This window comes from Mastigoproctus giganteus, chromosome 2, assembly GCF_048544385.1.
Source record: "Mastigoproctus giganteus isolate SK-2022 chromosome 2, ASM4854438v1, whole genome shotgun sequence".
NCBI classification, from domain to species: Eukaryota; Metazoa; Arthropoda; class Arachnida; order Uropygi; family Thelyphonidae; genus Mastigoproctus; species Mastigoproctus giganteus.
The window spans coordinates 90,903,651-90,925,542 of NC_143576.1; the positions used below are offsets into that span (position 1 = coordinate 90,903,651).

General features: G+C 36.9%; 1 protein-coding gene across 2 annotated transcripts in view; it reads right to left on the reverse strand.

Annotated features, from left to right (window-relative positions):
• LOC150089412 (ribosomal RNA processing protein 1 homolog A-like) overlaps nucleotides 1-21,892 on the reverse strand; it is an 84,074-nt gene that overhangs the window by 56,938 nt on the left and 5,244 nt on the right. For both annotated transcript variants that reach the window (XR_016546666.1, XM_090368575.1), the window contains exons 2-3: nucleotides 20,706-20,785; nucleotides 3,883-4,026 (exon numbers count right to left, since the gene is read on the reverse strand). Coding sequence is in view for 1 of the 2 variants with exons in the window: in XM_090368575.1 (XP_090224701.1) it covers nucleotides 3,883-4,026; nucleotides 20,706-20,785 (224 nt within the window). In the remaining variant the exon portion in view is untranslated. The remainder of the gene's footprint in view (nucleotides 1-3,882; nucleotides 4,027-20,705; nucleotides 20,786-21,892) is intronic.

The following is a 21,892-nucleotide window of genomic DNA, read 5'->3' on the forward strand; positions in this document are numbered from 1 at the left end:
AAAAAAAAACCTTTAAATCCTGTATCCTGATCGCGGAAAGGAAGGGAGCGTCGATCAGGTTCAGCAACAGGTAGACGGGGAGAAAAATAAATATATAAATAATAATAATGATAAAAGTTTTTCCTCCCACATTTGACAGAGAGGGAAAGAGTAGCAATAGCAGGTGCTATTGCAGAAACTACTCCCAGACCCAAAGCAAAATATGGAGGGAGGGAGGGAGGGAGGGAGAGAGAGAGAGAACAAAATAATAAAATAAAAGTTACGATAGGACATTTATTTGTCAATGTTAAACTTCAGTTGCTGCCCATCTACTCAACTTTTCTAGATCCCGTTGGAATAGAATACTATCATTAACAACCCTGCCAATCTTTGTCTGCAAACTTGGACATTAAGCCTGACATACCTCCATCAATATCACTGATAAATACAGAAAACAACAATGGACCCAACAACGAACCTGGGGAACTCCAATAATAACATTAGTCCGCAAAGAGTAGTGTCCATTGATTACCACTCTCTGTCTTCTCACACTCAGTCATCCCTTTATCCACAGCAGCAACTTGCCCTTAATGCCATACTGCTCCAATTTGTACAGTAGTCTTCCACATGCAACTGTATCAAAAGCTTTCCTAAAATCCAAGTACAGTTAGTCCTCGTATAACACGTGTATGCACTACACAAATTCGATCATACACGATTTATAAATAGGGGAACGATACCTTATATAACACGAACCGAATTCGCTTATGCACGATTTGCCTTTGTGTTTACAAGAAATGGCAGTCGAATGCAGAATCACCCCAACCGAACGCAACACGATAGGAATGAAGAGAAGATTCTGAAAATGTATTTATGTTTTTTATATCAGTGAAGGGGAAACACACTTCACCATAACAACGTAAAAACCAATACAATTCCCGCAATTGGTATAATCGCAAATGCAATTAGATAGAGTTTAATACCAGTTCATAACAGATTCCACTAGCAGAAATGCAACTGGAAATTGTTTTTATTGTTTTATGGTAGTAACCTCTAGAAATGTGCTTTAGTAAAATGTGAGGTGTTAATAGTGTATCTCTGCCTTTCCGGTGTTGTTTATTCAGTTGCTACAGGCGCGCAGCTTTGTTTATGTGTATCAAGCGTGCCTCCTCATTTTGTAATTGTGCTTTATTCCCTAAAAATGAGTAAAATACTTAAAAGGTGTGAAAAGGAAGCATCCTGGTGAAGACACCACAGATTCAGAGAGAAAAAGAAAAGCAATATCGATAAACAGAAGCGGACTGGGTCAAAAATTCTTAGCCGGGGAAATTTATAGTGGCCTCATACTATGGTTTATGGCCAAAATCACACCGGCCTCCGGCCCACCGGGGGTGTCCCCGGTAAGGCTTATGGCCAGTCCGCCTCTGTCAATAGAGAAAAAATATGAAATTGTGAAATGGTTTGAGCGAAATGAAAGACCATGTGATATTGCACATGCTACAGACCTAAATGAGGCAACACCGAGAATTACAAAGAATGCAGGGAAAATAAAAAACTTTCATAGCAGGAACAACTTAAAGTGTAATTAAAATTCGTTAGATTAAGACACAAAGAATTGGAAGAGATGGAACGGCTGTCATCTGTTTGGATAGAAAATCAAACAAAAAAACAAGTTTTCTTACGATTGAAGCAAAAGCATTAGCAATATTTTATTATGTAAGTATTTTATTACGATTATTTATTGTTTCGTTCATTATTTGATTTTTAAGAGCATTAGCAACTAAGTCCGTATTGCTCCGGGATATGCGGTGGTCATTCTCTGACCTTTCCGCATCCTCCGTATTTAGTGGTGACGGGCTCGAACCCCGGTCTAATCAAGAAGTGTGTGCTATGCACTGCTGCTCCTTCCCACCTGGCTACGGAGGCGCCTATTTATTGTTTGGTAATGTTTTGGTTACAAATGTGTGTTCAATCTTGGGTGGTCGGCACCTAACCCTATTTTTCCCATAGGGCCTGTTGTTTATATTGCACGATTTTGCATTGCACGAGGGTTTCTAGAAACACAAATATCGTGCTATACGAGGACTGACTGTATATGATATCAAAATTATTTTTTTCATCCAGTTCCTTTGTGTCCACAACATTAGCATTAGTAGAGGCATATGAAGCAAGAAGCAAGCTTATATCATGGAAACCAATCAAAATAGTCAGACAAAACTTCCCCTTAACAAACTGATGCTGTGTCTGAACTATAACTGCAGTCTTGTCTAGATGATCCTGCAATGCTTCTTTAACCAGTATTTCCATTATTTTCCCAGGAACAGAAGTTAAACTAGTAGATCTGTAATTACTCGTGTCACCCTTTGACCCCTTTTGTGAATTGGATATATATTTGCACATCTCCAGTAGGCGGGGAAATCCCCTGAGTCCAAGGGGATCTTATAATCATGGCTAAGGGTTTGCTTCTTCCTTTAATATAATTGGATAGTTCCCATCCACCCCCAGGTGTCTTTCTTATGTTTAACGTCAACAATTTCTCCTCCACTTTTCTCTCAGTTATTACAAAATCATTTAGCTCCCTGTTAGAGTTTGATAAGCTTCTGGCCTTCACTTTCCTACAGAATTCCTCATGTTCAAATGTAGATGCAAAATACTCATTCAGTTTCTCAGCTACCTGTGCAGAATCATAAACAGTCAAACCATCGATATCAAGTGGGCCAATCTGATTCATCTCTTCCTTCTGAAGTTTATATAAGTAAAGAAGTCTTTGCTGTTTTTATTTGAATTCTTTTCCAGAGATGTCTTGTAATCTGCCTTTGCTTGCCTAACCTACTTTGTAACTTGATTACAGACTAGCTTATATCTACCACAAGCTTCTGTGTCTCCTGATAATTTATATGCATCCCATGCATTTTTCTTCTCTCCCACAAGCATTAGTTTATCTGACATCTATTTAGGCCTAAGCTTTGAACAGTATTTCTTAGTTGGTATAAAAAGCCTAGTAGCTTTCAAGATTATTCCTTTGAATGCTTCCCATTTAGAGTTTGCTGTTGGTAACATCATCAGTTGGTCCCACTGTATAGAATTTAAAAACTCTCTGAGACCATTGTAGTCACCTTTACAAAAGCTAAAGCCCTTCCCTTTACCCCTGATGGTATTTACATCTTTGAGTAAATCTTAAATCCAACATCAGTACACTGTGATCACTGCCAGCTAGTGGTTCTTTTATCTGCAGATTCTTAATGCATGAATAATCACTGCTGATAATCAGATCAAGAGTATTACTCCTGATTGCCTCTCAAACCTGCTGCTGTAGAAAACAATCATCCAATAAATCCAAAAAGTCTGTGGGACCTACCCACAAGTTCCATTAAAATCTGGGAAGTTAAAATCTCAAATTTTCCAATAGTTTTTCAATGTTTCAATACTTTTCTTACCATATGGCCATCCTGAAGTACAAAGAGAAGCTATCAAAACACTGTATAACAAGAGCAGAATACCCCCCCCCAGGTAACTTTTCATTTTCATGCTATAATTATGAAAGTTGAATCTGAATTCAATTGGAGAGTTGTAATGCATCATAGCTTCTTCAACCAATAAGATTTGTACTGTGAGTGCTGCCAACAGTTTGGAATCTGGTATAAGAATCCACTGATTGTATGTTTATTGAAAGTTGCATGAATCATTTGATAGATGCAGACTACAACAACAATTGCAAAACAAAGGAGGTTCATTTCTGCAAGACCTAACTGCCGTGAAATGAAGCAATCATTAAAAATAATAGGGACCTGAGATTTGTGTTAGCCAAAATATGGCTATAATGATAATTCATTATGACTTTTTTTTTTTCAACTAATATTGTAGTGCATGGTATTCCACTGTGTATTCAAGGGGAATACTTACCATCATAAATTTCTCTAACCTGTACCTATCTATTCCACCCCATTCTCTTGCCATGGTTTGGAAGAAAGTATCAATGAAAAGATAAGAGCCTTCTATATTGCCAAAGGAGTGTATCAATTTCCCTATTTTATCAGCCAGGTCTTCCTGAAAAAAAAAAAATATATATATATATACTATCATTGAATTATATTAAATAAAGTTATATTATAATGAAATGAAAAAGTAAATAAATAATTAAGCATTCATTAGAGGCAGCAACATACAATTCCTCCATATGAAGCTGAAATACATCCAATATTTCAAATTAAATAAAACATAAGCCAGTAGTATGGCAAAACTGTAAAGCGAAAATTAACATAAAAATAACGCAAATAAACAATCGAACGAAAAGAAAGAATATATATAAATAGTAGCCCAGAAACCCTTGTATAATTTCGATCTTTAAATCCAATTAATAAAAGCTGTACAAAATTTAGAATAATGCCAATTATTTATTAATTTAGCGGTACCCCCCCCCCCCCCGAGAGGTACCAGTTCCGAAAGACGGGAAATATCACCAAAAGAGGGTTAAAGGAACTACCAATCGATAACAAAACCAAAATAAATTAAAATAAAATAGACTGACCATCATGCCCCATATCGACAGAGGACCATGAGGCCAATAATGGTCATGGAATAGCTGCATTTCAATCGCTATACACATCGTCGCCATGGCGAAAGGATCGAAGTACCAATTCACCCTCCCTCCTCCGATCGATCCACAATGCAGAGGATTTGCACGGCGGTGGTCCTTATGCAGCAAAAAATAAAATATAGAACAGACAGCACTCTAGAGCAGAGCCACACCACTGACATACTGTAAGCTGAATCAGCTTATATAGAAGAAAAAAGGAAAATAGATGGCGGCACAGGCGTTGCTAAATTAGCATATCGACCCATTACTATTGAATTATATTAAATGTTGATGAAAATTAAATCATAATAAAATAAATAATTAAGCATTCATTAGAGGCAGCAACTTGCAATTCCTCCATACGAAGCCGAGATATATACTATCATTGAATTTTATTAAATAAAGTTATATTATAATGAAATGAAAAGGTAAATAATTAAGCATTCATTAGAGGCAGCAACATGCAATTCCTCAATTTGAAGCTGAAATACATCCAATATTTCAAATTAAATAAAACATAAGCCAGTAGTATGGCAAAACTGTAAAGCGAAAATTAACATAAAAATAACCCAAATAAACAATCGAACGAAAAGAAAGAATAGATATAAATAGTAGCCCAGAAACCCTTGTATAATTTCGATCTTTAAATCCAATTAATAAAAGCTGTACAAAATTTAGAATAATGCCAATTATTTATTAATTTAACGGTACCCCCCCCGAGAGGTACCAGTTCCGAAAGACGTGAAATATCACCAAAAGAGGGTTAAAGGAACTACCAATCGATAACAAAACCAAAATAAATTAAAATAAAGTAGATTGACCATCATGCCCCATATCGACAGAGGACCACGAGGCCAATAATGGTCATGGAATCGCTGCATTTCAATCGCTATTCACATCTTTCGGAACTGGTACCTCTCGGGGGGGTACCGCTAAATTAATAAATAATTGGCATTATTCTAAATTTTGTACAGCTTTTATTAATTGGATTTAAAGATCGAAATATACAAGGGTTTCTGGGCTACTAACTATATATATTATTCTGTCTTTTCGTTCGATTGTTTATTTGGGTTATTTTTATGTTAATTTTCGCTTTACAGTTTTGCCATACTACTGGCTTATGTTTTATTTAATTTCAAATATTGGATATATATATATATATATATATATATATATAAAATTATACACAATATTTTTTATATAAAATACAGTGTATCTTCAAAACTAAGTGGTTGTGAACATACCATATCTATCATGCCTGCAGTACAGCCAGGCCTTGTATAATGCGAGTTTGATTAACGTGTGTTTTTTAGTTACTGCTATCTGAAAAAATTATACCACTTTACACGATGCAAATTTCCATTTAACGTGGTATTTTTCATGTGATAGTTGAAAAAGATTTGAACCACATGCTTACCATGCATTGGACAGGCAATAAACAAGCGTTTGCCCGCTGTCAGACACGTTACTTGTTTGTCATCCGCTAATAGAGTCAGATGCAAGACTTGCATTTAAAAATTCAAATTTTTAAATGCAAAAAAAAAAATTAATTTTTAAATGAGCCCGATGAAAATGTTACCGCAAAGGAGATCATGATAAAAGAACTAGATGAAATCCTTCATATTGTAGAGAACCTCAAAATATCGCATATCTAAATATGCGATATTTCGTTGCATACGAAATACCGAATATAGGATACGAAATATCTGCATATCTCAGAGAAAATATTGCAGAAAACCTCACACAAAAGGTTTGAGGTTTTTCTCTGCAATATTTATTTCGCCAAGGCCTAAGGAAGATTGTTGTCAGCTATCAGAATTCCGTAGCCGAGGGGTCAGGAGTGGGAGTGCAGTAGCACATGCTCTTTGAGTAGATCGGGGTTCAAGCCCCTGACTGATAAATACGGTCGATCTGCCAACCCGCACTGGACCAGCATGGCAGATTACGGTCCGTTTCCCTCAGCATGAATTGTTGAGGAGGCTTCCTTCCTGCAATGGGTTGATAATGGCTGCAGTTTACCTTTTTTTTTTTATATTTCCATAACAAATAGTATCTTCATTGTGTATTTTATGGAATAAATGTTTATTTCTATAATTATTTTTATTATCTTTTATGCATACAGTTAAAAAGTTATTTAAAAGGAATTTTTAAAATTCTTTATGGACATTCCTGAAGGTCACGGACCAATTATAATTTTTCCATTTGGTTATTATTTTTGATGAATGTGTTTATTTTGCATGATGTGCTCACAGGATGAATTAATGCCATTAATCATGGCCGGCCTGTATTATGAACTAGGAAGAAAATGTTCAAAATGAAAAGCACTCACAGCTCTATTAATGGCTTTGAGTTTCAGCACAAAAATTTATGAAAAATATCACTTCTATTGACAGACCTCTAGAATTCAAACATTACTGCTAACAAATAAGGAAAAAATGAATAAAAAATATTCATAAATACAATGGTTAAATTTTGTGAATAAAAACTATCACCACAAAAATTCACACTCATTCCATAAATGATATGCTTGTTGTTAATTACTATGCAAAAAAAAAGTATGACTACATTTAACCATTTCTTAAGTGTATTTTGCCTGCAGAATCTAATAATTGCCCAGATTTATCTCTAGTGTCAATGTTTTGGATGAAATCGAAGGTTTTTGCAACATTTCTGAGTATTACATAAGTACCAATACTGTGATATACAAGAGCCTGCAGTACTCTCATAAAATTTTTTTTTTTTTGCAGTTTGCTCTGACTGCATCACTGCTGGAGGCACTAAATTTTGCAGTGTATATTAAGCCAATTTTGGAATGCCTATGAATGATTAAGACAAAGTTGGGAGCACTTCACAGCTGCTGTAGTAGTTGCAGGTCAATATCAGAGCAATGGTTTTTGCAGTAGCCCTAAGTGCATACCTTTTTTAATTTTTTAAAATTTCTTAATTCAATTTTTATATCTCAAATACTATTATTATTAGTAGTAATGGCATATGATACAAGAAGGTAAGCTTATAAAGCATCAGCCAAAATAAAATCACTCCCACATTACCTGTCCGCCCCTCCACTAATTTGCCTAGTTCTTCGAATTTTCAAACTGCCCACTTCCATAACAACCGATGCACTTTTAGCAAACAGTGCATCATTTTAAGACATCAAGCAAACAGTGCATCTTAAAAGATGCACTGTTTGCTTAATGTTTGCGGAGCAATCGGGTACGGAACATGATACTGCCATGGGGGATGTCTTTGTGTGTGCACGATGCAAGGAGTGCAAGGAAATTAGGCGACAACTTGGCGTTGTTATGGGCCTATATGAGACCTTGAAGGACAGGATGGATGCCCTCGAAGTAAATAAATTGAGGGGCCCATCAAACTTTCAGCTGCCCACATCAACACCAGAGCTTGCACTTGGTCATCTTGCAACACAGAAGCTTCCTGTGTGACCAGAATGTGCTGGTCCCACAGGAACTAGTAGTTGTTGGTGACTCTATTGTCAGGGAAACGGGGAACATGCTTTGTAAAAAGGATAGGTGGAACAGGACCAGGGTATGTCTGCCAGGGGCAAAGGTTCATGACGTTGTAGAGCAGATATCTTTTAAGGGCACAAATGGTGATATAGTTGAACACGTTGGCACTAATGATATTAAGAGTAGGAGACCAGCGGAATTACTTAACAAGTACAGGTCACTGTTGAAAAAAAAGCCGTGAAGTAGGGTTGAATTTGAAAGTGTCTGCAATTCTGCCCAGACACGATAGGAGGGAGTATATGATGAGAGCCTTGTCGATCAATTCGGCCCTGGAAAGATTGTGCAAGGCTCAAGGGGTAAATTTTTTTCAGCCTGGAATGTACTTGTTAACAGGAGAGATTGCTTCTACAGGGATGGGATACACTTAAATAGAAAGGGTGCAAGAATATTTGCTGATGCTATCGAGGCAGTGTTAGGTGGGTCGGAAAACTGCTAGCTTGGGGGGAGACAAATTTTTTCAGCCTGGAATGTACTTGTTAACAGGAGAGATTGCTTCTACAGGGATGGGATACACTTAAATAGAAAGGGTGCAAGAATATTTGCTGATGCTATCGAGGCAGTGTTAGGTGCGTCGGAAAACTGCTAGCTTGGGGGGGGAGACAAAGACTAATAGATTAACAGTAGCCACTGGCAGAGGTGAAAGAGATTCTTGCACTGCTTCTATCGGAATGAGCAGAAGCCTGAAAAACCAGATGCAGGATATTTCAGAGACTGCTGGAAGTCATTGCAGTACAAGTAAACACATGGGTTGTGTTAGGGCAGCTAAGAATAGAAACAGGTGCATGTATACTTGCGTGTACACCAATGCTAGGAGTTTAGTAAATAAATTTGAATTTGAGGTATTGCTCAAAACATCAAAGGCAGATATTGTTGGGATATCAGAGACGTGGTGTCACACAGATATAAGGAATGCAGAACTGGAATTTGGGGAGTGCAACGTCTACAGAAAGGATAGGAAGGGAGGAGGGGTTACGCTATTAGTGAAAAAACACAAAATTCAAGGAAGTGAAGCCAGTCGACATCGATGGACAGGGCAGTGTCGAGTCAGTTTGGTGTGACATAGGTAAATCAAAATTCAGAGTAGGAGTGTGCTATAGGCCTAATGACTCTGATGAGTATAATAAGATACTGTACAGGGAAATAGCATGGGCCAGTAAATCAGATAGTCTTATAATGGGGGATTTTAATTTCCCAGATATTGACTGGAATTTGTGGGTTCGTCACTCACACACTAGCAAGGCTTTTGTGGATTTATTGGATGATTGTTTTCTACACCAGCATGTTTGGGAGGCAACTAGAGGGAGTAATACTCTTGATCTGATTATCAGTAGTGATTCTTCATGCATTAGGAATCTGCAGATAAAGGAACCACTGGGTGGCAGTGGTCACAGTGTGCTGAAGTGGGATTTACTCAAGGAGGTAACTACCATCAGAGGTAAATGGAAGGGTTTTTGCTTTCGTAAAGGTGACTATGATGGTCTGAGACAGTATTTAAATTCTATACAGTGGGACCAACTGATGATGTTACCAACAGCAAATTCAAAATGGGAAGCATTCAAGGAACTAATCTTGGAAGCTACCAGGCTTTACATATCAACCAAGAAATATTGTTCAAGGTTCAGGCCTACATGGCTGTCAGATGAACTAATGAGACATATGGCAGAGAAGAAAAATGCATGGGATACATACAAATTAATGGGTGACATGGAAGCCTATGATAGATATAAGTTGGTCTGTAACCAAGTCACAAAGGAGATTAGGCAGCCAAAGGCAGATTATGAGAAATCCTTGGCAAAGGATGCAAAGAAAAACAGAAAAGAGTTCTTTACATATTTAAACTCAAGAAGGAAAGGGATGAATCAGATTGGTCCCCTGGATGTTGATGGTTCAACAGTTGAGAATCATGCTCAGATGGCTAACAATCTAAACGAGTATTTTGCATCTACATTCACACAGGAGGAGTTATTCAGGAAGGGGAATGTCGTAGGTGAAGTAAACATTGGCAGTGAGCTAGATAATTTTCTAATAACTGAGAGGAAAGTGGAGGAGAAATTGTTGAGGATAAACATAAAGGCACATGGGGTGGATGGGATCTATCCAGTTATATTAAAGGAGGCAGCAGAGGAAGGAAGCAAACCCCTAGCCATAATTATGAGAGCTTCTTTGGACTCAGGGGAGGTACCCATAGACTGGAGATGTGCAAATGTAACCCCAATTCACAAAGGAGGATCAAAGGCTGACACAAGTAACTATAGACCTGTTAGTTTAACTTCGGTTCCAGGAAAATTAATGGAGGCACTGGTTAAAGAAGCACTGCAGGATCATCTGGACAAGAATTCAGTTATAGCTCAGACACAGCATGGTTTTGTTAAGGGCAGGTCTTGTCTGACCAATTTGATTGGATACTATGATGTAGTCACAAAAGAACTAGATGCAGGGAATAACTTTGATATTATATATTTGGATCTTTGAAAGGCTTTTGATACTGTTGCGCATGGAAGACTGCTGCACAAATTGGAGAGGTGTGGCATTGGGCGCAAATTGCTGCTATGGATAAAGGGATTGTTGAGTGGCAGAAGACAGAGAGTGGTAATCAATGGACACTGCTCAACGTGGACTAATGTTATTAGTGGAGTTCCTCGGGGTTCAGTGTTGGGTCCACTGTTGTTTTCTGTATTTATAAATGATACTGATGATGGTGTATCAGGCTTAATGTCCAAGTTTGCAGACGATACAAAGGTTGGCAGGGTTTTTAAGGACACTACTGATGCTATGCTGCTGCAACAGGATCTGGAAAGGTTGAGCAGATGGGCTGAGAGGTGGCAAATGAAGTTTAACATTGACAAATGTAAATTACTACATATGGGAAACACTAACCCCAGATCAACGTATCAACTCTGTGGTACTACGCTGACAGTGGTAGAGAATGAAAAGGACCTGGGGGTAATTGTGCAGGCAGATATGAAGTTCTCTGAGCAGTCAGACGAGCTGCAAGAGTAGCTCATGGTGTCTTGTCAATGATATACAGGAATTTTTCTAGCAGGGACAGGGATGTGATTATTCCCTTGTATAAGGCACTGGTCAGGCCACACCTTCAGTACTGTATACAGGTCTGGAGGCCTCATTTCAAGAAGGATGTAGAGCTGCTGGAACGAGTACAGAGAAGGACAACAAGATTAGTCAATGGAACAAAGGGTTGCTCTTACGAAGAAAGGCTTAAGTTTTGCAAATTACAGAGCCTGGAGACTAGGCATCGGCGAGGTGATCTGATAGAGGTGTATAAGGCCTTGAATGGCTTGAGCATGCTCAATGCCAATGGGATTCTTCCTCTTGCTCAGAATAATCACCTGAGAGGGCATAAATTCAAATTGAGGAAGGACGGATATCGGATAGATGTGCGGAAATTTGCCTTTAGCCAGCGGGCAGTTGGTTTGTGGAATAGACTTCCATCGCTTGTTGTTGAAGTTGATAGCCTAAACAAATTTAAGGCTCAGCTAGACACGGATTTCGAAAGAACGGAGGGGTGAAATGGGAGTAGTGGTTGTTTGTTTTTTTTTTTCTTTCTTTGGCTGATGCTGAATAAGCTTGCTTTCTTGCATCATATGCCTCTACTAATGCTAACAGATGGAAGTTTTTTTTTTCAACAATCAACCACCTGCCGGCTGAAAGCAACCTCTGCACATCTATCCTTCCGCAATTAGAATTTATGGCCCCCTCATGTGTAGTCTGGGCAAGAGGATAAATGTCATCTGCACTGAGCTCGCTCAATTAGTTCAAAGCCTTAAACACCTTAATCAGATCATCTGAGAGTATTCAAACCATCATGACTTGTATGATAAATATACATGAGGTCTGCAGATCAAAAAGCTGTAGTACATCATATTTTTCCACTGCAACATTGCATTTTATATGATTGTAGAATCCCTGGTTTTGTTCTGATTTAAATGGTTCTTAGAAAGAAATTGGTATTAGTCTCAATCTAGAAGAGTGGCATCATTTCATAGACAGTTCAAGTGAAAGTTTTGTTGCTTCAAAATAGGAATGTATACCTTTAAATTCCTGCAAAACACTCTTCATATTAAAGAAGGCTACAGAAAATATGAAGCATGTGTTAGAGAAAACCAAGTATCATCAGTTAAATGAATGTCTGTGCAGGCTTCAAGATGCTGGGGGTTCATTATGAATTAGTGAAAAATTGTTCTATCATCACATAACAAATCAGAAAGATCTGGCAATAATTTTTCCTTTCAAATTCATTGTGTATATATTTTTAACAACAACTTTTGTTGTAAACAGCTGGAATTTGTCTTGGTACAGAATTTAAAGACCAAAGAAGAGTTCTGAGTTGCCAAGTGCAACTGAATGTTTCTACACTGAAGAATGCTGGCTGGATGCAATTGCTTCCTCCAATATTTTGATATTTTGGGCATACAAACTGAATACACACAGCCATACTTTTCATCCACTATATTAACAGTTGTTTAATTTTTCTAATTTAGAATAGTGTCCTAAGAAGACTTTGTTCCATGTCTTGCAACATCAGAGTACAAGTAAAACCAGCACAGAATTTCAACTATTGAATTTGTTTTATAAATAGGTGCACACAAATAAATGGCCTCTTCTAAAGGCTACTGTGATATGCTGACCAACTTAAGAAATGAAAATGGAATTGAATAAAGAGATGTAACCATGGTTGCTTCAACTACCATCCAACCACTTTTCCTTGTCACGTTATTTCATAATATAATTGATGTAAACTTGTTACATCAATTATATACACGTTATAGGCCTAATGACTCAAATGAGTACAATGAACAATTGTACAGAGAAATAGAGTGGGCTAGTAAATTGGAATGTCTTATAATGGGGGATTTAAACTTCCCAGATATTGACTGGAACTTGTGGGTTGGTCACTCACACACTAGTCAGACTTTTGTGGATTTATTGGATGATTGTTTTCTGCAGCAGCATGTTCGAGAGGCAACCAGAGAAAGTAATACTCTTGATATGATTATCAGCAGTGATCATTCGTGTATTAAGAATTTGCAGATAAAGGAACCACTAGGTGGCAGTGATCACAGTGTACTGATGTGGAATTTACTTAAAGATTTAATTACCATCAGGGGTAAAGGAAAGGGTTTTTGCTTCCGTAAAGGTGAGTACAGTGGTCTCAGACAGTTTTTAAATTCTGTACAGTGGGATATAGTGACAATGTTACCAACTGTAAATTCTAAGTGGGAAGCATTGAAGGAATTAATAGTGGAATTTACTAAAAGTTTCATCCCTATTAAGAAATATTGTTCAAGGTTTAGGCCTAAATGGTTATCTCATGAACTAATGAGACTCGTAATAGAGAAGAAAAATGCATGGGGTGCATATAAATTATCAAGGCGACACAGAAGCCTATGGCAGATATAAGCTAGTCTGTAATCAGGTGACAAAGGAGGTTAGGCAGGCGAAGGCAGATTACGAGAAATCTTGGCAAAGATGCTAAGAAAAACAGCAAGGATTTCTTTACTTATATAAACTCTAAAAGGAAGGGGATGAATCTGATTGGTCCACTTGACATCGATGGTTCGACTGTTGATGATCCTGCTCAGATAGCAAACAACTGAATGAGTATTTTGCATCTACATTCACACATGAGGAATTATTAAGGTTTGAAAATGGCAGAAGGTTATCAAATTGTAGCAGGATACTTAATGATTTTGTAATAACTGAAAGCAAAGTGGAGGAGAAACGGTTGAAGTTAAACATAAGAAAAGCACCTGGGGTGGATGGGATCTATCCAATTATATTAAAGGAGGTGGCAAAGCAACTAAGCAAACCCTTAGCCATAATTATGAGAGCATCCTTGGATTCAGGGGAGGTTCCCACGGACTGGAGATGTGCAAATGTATCCCCAATTCACAAAGGGGGATCGAAGTGTGACACGAGTAATTACAGACCAGTTAGTTTAACTTCTGTTCCGGGTAAAATAATGGAGTCATTGGTTAAAGATGCATTGCAGGATCATCTAGGCAAGACTGCAGCAATAATTCAGACACAGAATGGGTTTGTTAAGGAAAAGTCTTGTCTGACAAATTTGATAGGATATTATGATGTGGTTACAAAGGAACTGGATTCAAAAAATAATTTTGATATCATATATTTGGATTTCAGGAAAGCTTTTGACACTGTTGCGCATGGAAAACTATTGTACAAATTGGAGCAGAATGGTATTAGGGGTAAGTTGCTACAATGGATAAAAGGATGGTTAAGTGGGAGAAGACAAAGGGTGTAATCAATGGGTGCTGCTCTTCTTGGACTAATGTTATTAGTGGAGTCCCACAGGGTTCGGTGTTAGGTCCACTGTTGTTTTGTATATTTATCAATGATATTGATGAAGGTATATCAGGCTTAATGTCGAAGTTTGCAGATGATACAAAGGTTGGCAGGGTTGTTAATAACAGTAATGGCAGTGTGCTATTGCAACAGGATCTTGATAATTTGGGCAGATGGGCTAAGAAGTGGCAACTGAAGTTTAACCTTGACATATGCAAAGTACTGCATATGGGCAGAAGTAACCCCAGAGAAATGTACCAACTGTGTGGTACTACACTTAAGGTGGTAGAAAATGAAAAAGACCTGGGAGTAATAGGGCAGTCAGATATGAAGTTTTCTGAGCAATGCAGACAGGCTGCCAGGGCAGGTCATGGGGTTTTGTCAATGATATATAGGAATTTTGCTAGCAGGGAAAAGGAGGTGATTATCCCTCTGTATAAGGCAATGGTCAGGCCACGCCTTGAGTACTGCGTACAGGTCTGGAGGCCATTTTAGGAAGGATGTAGATTTACTTGAGCGTGTACAGAGAAGGGCAACAAGATTGGTGAGGGGAATGAAGGGATCCTCTTATCAAGAGAGGCTTCAATTCTGCAAATTGCAGTGGCTGGAGACTAGGCACCTGCACAGTGATCTGATTGAGGTCTATAAGGCCTTGAATGGGTTGGATACGCTGAATTCTGATGGGATCCTTCCACTTGTTCAGACTACCAACCTAAGGGGGCATAAATTCAAATTAAGAAAAGACAGATGTAAATTAGATGTGCGGAAATTTGCCTTTAGCCAGCAGGTGGTTAATTGCTGGAACAAACTTCCATCTGTCGTTGTGGAAGTTGATAGGTTGAATAAATTTAAGGAGGAACTGGACAGGCATTTGGAGGGAATGGTGTGTTTTTTTTTTTTTTTTTTTGGCTGATGCTGCATAAGCTCATACACTTGCTTTCTTGCATCAAATGCCACTGCTGCTGCTGCTGCTGCTACTACTACATGATGCAGTGAAAAATTTTCAACACATATTACAAAGCTGATAAATGAGGGAACCAAATTATCCAAATTAAAACTGTGTTACTTATGCCATCAAAGTTTTTCTTACAAACGCATGGCAATTTGTTCAACTGATATTGCAAAGTAAAAACCACTAGGGCTAAGGTAAAAAAAGGTAAAGTGCAGCCATTATCAACCCACTGCAGGATGGAAGCCTCCTCGACAATTCATGCTGAGGGAAATGGACCATAATCTGCCACGCTGGTCCAGTACGGGTTGGCAAACCAACCGTATTCAGCAGTCAGGGGCTTGAACCCCGGTCTACTCAAAGAGCATATGCTACTGCACTCCCGCTCCTGACCACTCGGCTATGCAGGCAAACCCTCCGTAGCCGAGTGGTCAGGGCTAAGGTAAAGAAAGCCACCACAAGAACAACGGGAAATGTCAAATAACTTACGCGGAAAATTAGTTTCCCAACACCAGACTCTAGCGCTGCTCGCTCGGTAAACAGACGGTAGGTGTTATCGGTCTGGAGCCGAAATCGGGAAGGATATATTGACTGATAGGTAGGTGTGGCAAACGATGAAATGATTGGTGGTGGGCGTGACAGACAACAAGCTACTGTGTAGTTATTGGTTGGTATTATGATGTGTATTTATGAGTAAAGAATGGTGCATAACAGTTTTGTGATGAATGGTACACAGGTAATAGTAGCAATGAATCTTTTAAAGATGGAAAAAATTTGTAAGGAAAATAAAACATTGGTTGATTTTTTGATGAAAACTAAATTAATAAAAGTTTCGTTCTGTTCATTTTTATGTTCTTCTTTGTTTTTTTCTCATTATTGAAAGCAGACATTTGGAGTTCATGAGTGTTTTTACTATACTGTTGATTTAGGTTTGGTTACGAAAAAAGGAAAAGGTTTCTTTATTTTTCTTTGTTTTGTAACCTGACATTAAATGGTAGGTTAGGAAATAACAAAAAAGTTTTCCTTATATTTTGTGACCTAACCTTAAACGTTAGGTTAGGAAATAATAGGAAAAGAAAGGAGGATTCTTTTTATATAAGCATTCAAACTTCACCATAACGAATTCGATAAATCCAGCGAAAAAATTTGTTATAGAGAAATTTCGTTATACAGAGAATATCTTTTTTTATTAAAAATTGTTATTTAATTAGTAAATCAAAATCAATCTACATTTATTTTTAATGTAATTTATTTCAAAAACACTTATTTAAATTATGTTTACACAATTTTCGCTGGTAAGTATCATCACTAATTAAAAAAATCTGTAATTTTCATCTGCGCAGTACAATTAAAAAATGTCTGATTCTGAAAGAAAACCTCACATTGTTCAGAGTATTAAAAACATTATCAGGAACATTTTCAAAAAACTGTAGACTCATACAAACCATTTTAAAAGTGTTAATCATTTCTTCGCAAATTGGCTTTGCTATGGGTTGTTCTGCTGGACCTTCAGCATCATCATTAATTTCTTCATGATCATGGTCGCATCTAACAATGTTCAGCAGTATTTCATCTTCATTTGCATGTTCTGTTGTAGTCAGATCTTGATCTACAAAAACATAACTATCCAGTATTAATTCATTTTCGATGTTTGCGGACGATTCTAATAATGTCCAAAAGTTTTTTAGTTGTGAAAGGGGCAGTTCATCTTGTTTGTCCAGTCGTTGTTCGACTTCTGTATTCAATGCAAATCCCGCTTTCGAAAAACAATTTTGAATAGTGTATTCAGTGACATCGTTTGTCCAAACTTTTGCCAGTTCAGAGATGCAAGCTCTAAGGTTAATTGTAACCTCCAAGTTTCTGTTTTCTGATAATGCATTGACAATCTTCATTATTATTCTCTTTTGATAATGAAATTTAAAAAAAATTTTAATAATGCCTTGGTCCATTGGCTGGAGCTTTGACGTTACGTTTGGTGGTAAAAACCAAACAACTTCACACTTAAGTTTGGCAGAAATACTGGCAGGATATGTCGGATAGTTGTCAGTTACCAATACGATTTTCCAATTGTCTTTTGTTATACGCCTGTCTAGTTTTAATATCCAGTCTTCAAAGATATCACTTGTCATCCATGCTTTTTTATTAAAGGTGTAGTCAACTTCCAAAAATTTTTTGCCTGTAAAACATCTTGGGTTTTTTGATTTTCCAATGACTAAAAGTCTTAATTTTTCACTTCCTCTCATATTTGTCCCAACTAGCACAGTGATTCATTCTTTGCTTTGCTTTCCGCCAAAACATTTATCATCCTTAAAAGCAAGTGTTCTATTCGGTAAACATTTAAAGAATAAACCCATTTTCCTCAGCATTAAAAACATCCTTAGGTTCATATTCTTCTAAAATCTTCTTTAAGGTATCGTTCCTCCAACTGTTGCAATCTTCTTCGCTTACATTAACACTTTCTCCACAAATAACCTTTTCCACAATTTGGTGGCGCTTCTTAAATTTATCTAGCCACCCAGTGCTCGCATTAAATTCTGTATGTCGAAGGGACTGTGCAAATTTCAGAGCTTGTTGCTTAATTATTGGACCCGATAATGGTATATTCTTTTCACGTATCATTTGCATCCATTTTAGAACAGCTTTATCAACATCTTCGTATATACTCAACATAATTCGCTTCTTCTCTTCTCCTCCTTCAATTGCATTTAAAATTGATTCTCGATTTTTTAAAATCGTAGATGAGATGCTTGCAGGTATGCCATATTTCTCCGCAACACCTTTTTTCTTAAAACCCTGGTCAATATCATGAAGAATCTTTATTTTATCATTAATACTTAAACACTTTCCCTTCAACATTGTGCTGGTTGAAGGGAAAAGCAAGCTCTTTGCTTTTCCCTTCAACTATAATGTGTAGGCTCTTTGCCTACACATTATAGCCTTAGTTGCTAATGCGCCAATAAAATCAAAACCAATCAACCAACCAACCCACCAATCTTTAACATTGTTTCCACAATTGCAAAAATTACTCGACTGTGGCTCTTGCTGATACACACACCGCAAACTTCGTGCACTGGCCATATAGTGAATTGTTAGTACCACCTACTCAATGACGTTCACTTGCCAATTCAACAGTATCACGTGACCTTTCCTATCAATCACTTTGAAGAAATATACAACTTTGTGAATTTCTTTTATTCTGCTTTCATTCATATATACACGAAAGAAAATTTATGGTTAATATATTCTGTACGTTACTTTTCAGAAAAGAAAAAAAAAAAACAAGAGCATATAGCCTATGTGACTGATGACAAATTGTTTTAAAAGAATGAAAAAATTCATGAAAATCATCTACTGGAAATCCAGTTAGACGAGAACGGACATATCATATAATAATTGACAGGAAGGTCACATGGTACGGTTGAGGTGAGAAGCGAATGTCACTCGGTAGGCGTTACTAAAATCCGACTATGGTAGCATTCTATGTATTGCCGCCGCAGCATGCTAAAGGTTTACCGCAGTGAATTTCGTTTCCCTGAGCCAACATCAATTTAGAAATCTACCCTATTTATTGTAAAGTTTATGACCACTTTTAAGAAACCCATTTGGTTTTATAACTGTAAAAAAAAACGAAACAAAGGCCGTCCTATGGGCTTCAATGGCCACAAGTATTCACTAAAAGGATGATTAATTCCAGATGCTAATGCGCAATTTGGAGGGAAGGGGGCCATATATTTGAGTGACTGTTTAGCAGTAAATGCTTCTTCAAAAATGCTTTTACTAATTTTTTTAAAAATTCATTATAGAGAGACTAACACTTCGCTATATTGGGTTAATTTTACACGTAATTTTGTTTCAAGGTGCAATGTTTTGCAAAAGAAATTCGTGATATAGAGAAATTCGTTAAATAGAAGTTCGTAATAGAGTTCGTCTTTAAAAATAAAACTACAGTAATAAAAAATTAATATTTTGTTAATAAACAATTTATGCGCTAGTCCACCCATGATTCTAATGAAAAAAGGTTAGGTTACTCCTCCATTTCAGGGGGGGGGTTCAAGCTCCCGTGGGATTCAAGTGGAAGTAACCTGACCTTTTTTTTCACCATTAGGGCATATCATTGAACAAGAAAATAAAAATACAGTCATAAAAAAATTTATTTTTTTATGAATGTATTTCTAAATATGACTGTGATTCTAAAGAAAAAAGGTTAGGTTACCCCTTCCACTTCGGGAGGGGTTTAAGCTCCCATAGGATTCAAGTGGAGGTAACATGACCTTTTTTCATCATTATGGGAAGCGTTCATTAGGGCATGTGCAATTAGGGCAAGTTACCATTAGTGCTTCTGCGTGATACTAAACCAGTTTTATCGTTTGTTGTGTTCACACACCAATCAGCACATCATTTGCCCCGCCTACCTGTCAATCAATATATCGTTCTCGACTTTGCTCCAGACTGATAACACCTACTGTCTGTTTACCGAGCGAGCAGCGCTAGAGTACTCTATCGGGAAACTAATTTTCCACGTAATCCATCCTTCTCGTGTTGGCTTTCTTTACCCTCTCCACCACTGGTTTGCAGTGGTGTGTGTGTGCATATGAATATTGGTATCCCATGCGTGCATACCCAAGTATAAAACAATAAATGCTAAAGTGAATTAAACTGATTCTAAAGAAGTGGGTGGGGGATGAATAATAAAATTGCTATATAAGGTGTAACAAAATGAGTAAACAATTACCATCCCTATTAGTTAGGCAATTATCACTGTTAGTTGAGGCGCCTCCATAGCCAGGTGGGAAGGAGCAGCAGTGCGTAGCACACGCTTCTTGATTAGACCGGGGTTCGAGCCCGTCACCACCAAATACGGAGGATGCGGAAAGATCAGGGAATGACCACCGCATATTCCCGGAGCAATATGGTCTTAGTTGCTAATGCTCCTAAAAAAAAACAAAACCAAAAACTGTTACTTGAACATCAAATAACAGTGATAATTGCCACAAATTCAAACCTAGGGATTGTGGACAAATATGATCATAGATCGCTGTGACAGCAGATAATTCTCAAATACACATTCGTATATTTGTTGTTGTTGAGAAAAGCAATCACTAGATAAATAATTCTGGCTAATACCACTAATAAGTACTTCATCTTCTTAAGTGTTTGATGTTTAATAGACACCAAGTGGGTGATCATATAAAATATTTAAAGAATACTACTAAAGATATCATCTAAGCTTGCTACATGAATATTTTATATTTATTAACTGTAGAAAATGACTAATTATAACTTCCGTTATGCATTTAATTTATTTTAAAAAATAATAAAAATAAAATAAGATATTCTACAGTAGACTTACCTGCACTTGTGGTTTATAACTCATCCACATACAATAAAATAAGCCTTTCCATAATTTTAGCATATCTGCTTCTGTAGAAACTATAACAAAAGTATGCATTACTTCAAATTTATAGTCAGTTTTTATCACTAATGCTAAAGATTATTATATCTATAAAATAAACAATGCTTTTTCATCATAAAGAAATATCATCTAATAAAATATATACAGTATAATCAAAGATACTACGATGATGTAAAATTAAATTGAATTGCTGAATATAGTTATCTTTTTGTCTGACACCCTAAAAATATGCTATTTATTATCAGCAAAGAAAAATGTATTATCAGTGGCAAAACCTACTATAATAATGGTATTACACTAGAGGAAAAGACACAAACATCTTATTTTGTAATAGGAATAGCTAATGGTTCTGTTTTTTGCGTGAAGAACATAGCAAAATTATACAAGTTACTTGCATATTCATACACTGAATTCTCATTTTCTCAATTTAACCATATTATCAATACAGAGATTCTGCAAAAGGTTACTCGAAAGGAACCTTTATATACAAATTTCTTTTTTCACGTTCATACAAACTTCAGTCACTAATACGGAAGACTATTTAATTCCTGTATATACATGGGCTGATCAATAAAATGCCTTCAAATCTTACAACCTATAAATTGATGAAATACAATTCCATTAGAAAAAAAACTTACTGCAACCCTTCCTCCACTTGCATTGGTCCTGCTCTATGACTCCTTTTAATACTTCTGTAATACTAGTAATAATTGAAATATTATCAAATCACTTTTGCTCTTACACCCCAAGATGTTTTGCCTTCTCAATGTAATTTTACTACAGTTTCTCTCTTAAAAATTCAAGAAATCTTTACTGAATAGGTTCAAAATGACCCTCAGATGCATAAACATGTATGTGATTTTGCACACTGTAGGCTAGTAGGTTTAAATACATTTTGTTTAAAACGAAGAGCGTGGCCATTCACAGCTACAATTATTATACTCTGTCAGAGACTGCCACAGAAAATGTGCAATGTGGGAAGATACACTGCCACAGTACAATATCTGCCTACATGTTCTTCAGGGTTTAGCTTGTAATCACTAAAGTATCTTTCGAAGGTGGATAATGGAATTTAATTTCCTGACAGAATCCAAATGTCCAAGCTTTATCTGCTATGATGTTTT